This window comes from Chaetura pelagica, unplaced genomic scaffold, assembly GCF_000747805.2.
Source record: "Chaetura pelagica isolate M959 unplaced genomic scaffold, ChaPel_1.0 scaffold302, whole genome shotgun sequence".
NCBI classification, from domain to species: Eukaryota; Metazoa; Chordata; class Aves; order Apodiformes; family Apodidae; genus Chaetura; species Chaetura pelagica.
In genome coordinates, this window is record NW_009952561.1 from 1,230,961 (window position 1) to 1,234,492 (window position 3,532).

Genomic DNA, 3,532 nt, shown 5'->3' on the forward strand with positions numbered 1-3,532 from the left:
GAAGGAAATCACTGTACAAAGTTCCCCAAACCAGGCCCTATCTGTAGGTGCCTCCTGCAGCCACAGCAGTTCTTTAAACAGCTGGAACACTTGCCAGATGTGGTCACAACAGTCCTGCAACGTGCAGCCACAAACCAAGACTCTGGGCTTGTCACTGCCTGTATTCTCAGCTTCCGCTTCCTTGCCATGACAACTCCTGTGTCCTCCTGGGGTTTGGTTTGGTTTGGGGGCAGTCACGTAGCTACACTGAAGTGCTGCAGAAAGGAACCACGCTGGCAACCCCGTGGGGCCTCATGTCATGCTGTTCCTCCTCTGCCATGAAGAGCCAGCCCGTGGTGTTCCTGTGGACACAGAAACACAGCCTGGAAATCTTGGTTCTGCCACTGGAAAGGGTAGGAGCAGAGGAACAATGTCAGAGCAGAGCGACCCAAAGCAGCAGGATGCCTGGAAATGCTTTTCCAGGTCACTGGGGTAAAATCCCACTTTGTAAATGTAACATCCTTCCCCACATCAGGTTGTGTGTCCCTCTGCAACACCATCCTCATGGCACTGCACGACACGGAGGGCACAGGGACAGCTCAGCCTGCTGCTCACCTGGTTACACCATGTCAAGAGAATCATTACTCTGTGTGACGAGATAATAAACCCTGACAACTTTTAAATGTTATTTTGTAATTAAGACGTCTCAAAGTCTCTTTTCTTTAAAAAGAAGTCGTGGGCAGGATTCTGTAATTTATTCCTGCCTGTAACCCAAATGTCAGCCAAGCTGTTACCTCCAAGATTGTTGGTCTGGGGGTGTCCCAGCCCCTGTGCTTCCCAAGCAGGGCAGATGCTCCCAGAGCCTTCAGCTGTGGCTCCAGGGCTTGTGGCTCTGTTTTGGAAGGGGTCTGGAGGGGCTTCTGGTGCTCCTGGGGCTGGGAGTGCCCTGGCCATGTGCTCTTCAGGCTGCCAGCCAGCCCATGTCCTGAAGGCACCCGGCAGATCCCACAGCATTCCCAGACAGGGCTGTGTATGCAGGACTGACCTTTGCAGCTCCTTGGATGTGTCCATGGTCACATGTGGCAGTCAGCCTGCAAAAATGGCCCATCCAAGGTGAGCCAAGAGGGAGCTGGATGTCCTGGGACAGGTAGAGGCCCTGTTGCTATTTCACTTTGTCCCCTTGTCAGGCAGGGAGCAGCCAGGGCAAGCTATCTGTGTGGAATCCCATATTGAAGGCTTGGGGGCTAAACCAGGAGACAAAGCAGATCCCAACACACAGGCCAGTGCCCTGTGACTGCCACCTTCCTGTCTCTGATAAAGGAAGCAGTGTCAGCAGCATCTCCAGGAATTAATCTGTGGGTTTAATCTTTGGGTTTGTTTCCTTTTGTGACAAAAGGTGGCTCCCAAACAACCAGCCTTTCTACCATGAAACCCAGAGGAAATAAGAGCAGCCCTGTAGTGTCTCTGCTCCTTTAGTTTTATCTCATAGTCCAAGTCTTGTTAAAAGCTGCCTCTAATGTCCTGAAATCCTCCCCAGGAGACCGCTGCAGGGTCAATGAATTAGCCTGATACAGTAATAACATTATTTAGGTTTCCTGTAAGAGAATACAGGCAACATAAACTATCAACCACCCAGAAATGCTGGGTGCAGAAAGCTGAGTCCCTGTGCTACTTAGCAGACTCAGTTCCAGATGCAGAGTCCTGCTCTCCTGACCCTTCAGCATTGGGAGAGCAAGTATGTGTTCCCCGGGGAAGTGCCAAGGAGCTCATTTCTTCCTCAGTTACCACATTTGTTTTGTTGTTTGCTTGGCACGGCTGTTGAAATAAAGGTTTGGATTCCCTTTGTGCAGGATGGGGCCAAAGGCTGAAATCTGTTGTTGCAAGGGATGGTGTAAGTCAGAGAAAGTGAAATTCCTCAAACCACAGCCCAGAGAGCTGCTGCAGCTGCAAAGGGCAGCTCGGGGTGCAGGCACCTCTTCACACCCTCCTCACAGCAGGGCCTCCCCTCCCCTGCTTTGCCAAATCAGCTCCTTTATCAAACCACACTGAGAATGGGCAGAACTGCAGCCCAGTTTGAACCCTGAAGCCTGGAATGTTTGGAGCTGGCTGAAACTGTATTTTCTGTATTTGTTTCAGGAGCAAGAATTGCATCAGGAACAAACCTGCATTGTTTACTGCATCCTGTTTGCTCTAACGCTCATTTCCCTCTGCTCTCAGTTGCCAGGGAAAAGAGGTGAGCAGGTTCCAGCTGTGTGAGGAGGAGTGTGGAGCAGCCCTGGAGCCTCCTGGGCTCGGAGCACTGCAATGCAGTCTCAGCCAGGAGAGCACACAGTGCCAGCTCTGCTGGCAGGGACAAAGGTTTCCTGCGGTGCAGATGTGGGAATGACACCTTCACCTGTCCCTAAGGGAAACCAAAAGTGTGTGTGTGGCACAGGAGCCAAAGTCTGGGATGCAGGAGGGAGGTGGGATGCTGCTCTGGGGTCTTGGTGCTGAACCTGTCCAGGGAACCTGTTCCTTTACAGTATTTCCTCTTCTGGGGTTTAGGTCCCTGCATGTGGGAAGGACTGGGCAGAGGGTTACATGAACCTCCCGTGGAAAGCACATGAAAGAACATTAAAAGGTGAGAGGGCAGGTCCTCATTTCAGTGGGTGGTTATTTTCTGCCTCCCAGGGCAAACGGTGGGTTCAGTGAGTTTCCCCCAGAGCTGGAGTGAGCGCAGGGATCAGGACGTACCTTCCACACCAGGGCCTGCAGAACCCCCTGCTGGCACAACCACATCTGTTCCCTCTGTGTTCCTGCTGCCTCCATCTCCTTCACAGCAAATCCAAAGTGGGTCAGGGCTGGGACAGGGACCTGAAAGGAGGAAGAAGCTGCAGCAGAGGCACGGGCAGGACACAGCTCCTGCACGGACAAGGTTTGCTCTACAGATGCAAACCTCAGGATTTTAGCACTCTAGGCCATTGGGATTCCCCAGCCAGGAACTGTCATGGCAGAGGTGAGCACTGGGATGACAGGATTCCTGGCAACTGGTTTATCTTACATCACCCACCCACACCATGCAACCCCAAATTAGAAACATGGTCTCTGGGTTTGTCACGCGGCCTCGTCTCTACAGAAACCAAACTGTCCCCAGAGCAAACCCTGCCTGTTGCTCCTGTGGGCAGCACCTGCTCTGGGCCAAGGGTTTCTCAATCCCCACCGAGGCCAAAGGGGCAGGATCCAAACCGCAAACCAGCGGTAACTGCTGCAGGGCACCCTGTGCCCAGGGGCTCCTCCACGCGCTGCCCGGGAGGCACCAGCACCACGGGACGTGATGCCACCACGGGACACGATGTCCCGCTGGCACCGCACCCTCCTTCCCACCCGCATCCGGCTCGGGGGCCTAATGACCAGCCCGGAGCAGGAGACAGGGTGCTAATTAGCGCGGGCACCGCCTGGTGCGATGGCAGGAGCCGGCGGGGTCGGTGCGGGCGGGTCACGGGCAGGGCTTGTGGGCAAAGGGTGCGGGCAAGGGTTGCGGGCAGGGATCGCGGGCAGGGATCGCGGGCAGGGC

At 54.4% G+C, this 3,532-nt stretch overlaps 1 protein-coding gene across 1 annotated transcript in view; it reads left to right on the top strand.

Moving 5' to 3' along the window:
* Positions 1-3,421: 3,421 nt before the first annotated feature.
* DDHD2 (DDHD domain containing 2) overlaps positions 3,422-3,532 on the top strand; it is a 9,287-nt gene continuing 9,176 nt past the window's right edge. Inside the window, 1 exon segment of the mRNA XM_009993261.1 lies at positions 3,422-3,443. Within this exon segment, the coding sequence (XP_009991563.1) occupies positions 3,422-3,443 (22 nt within the window).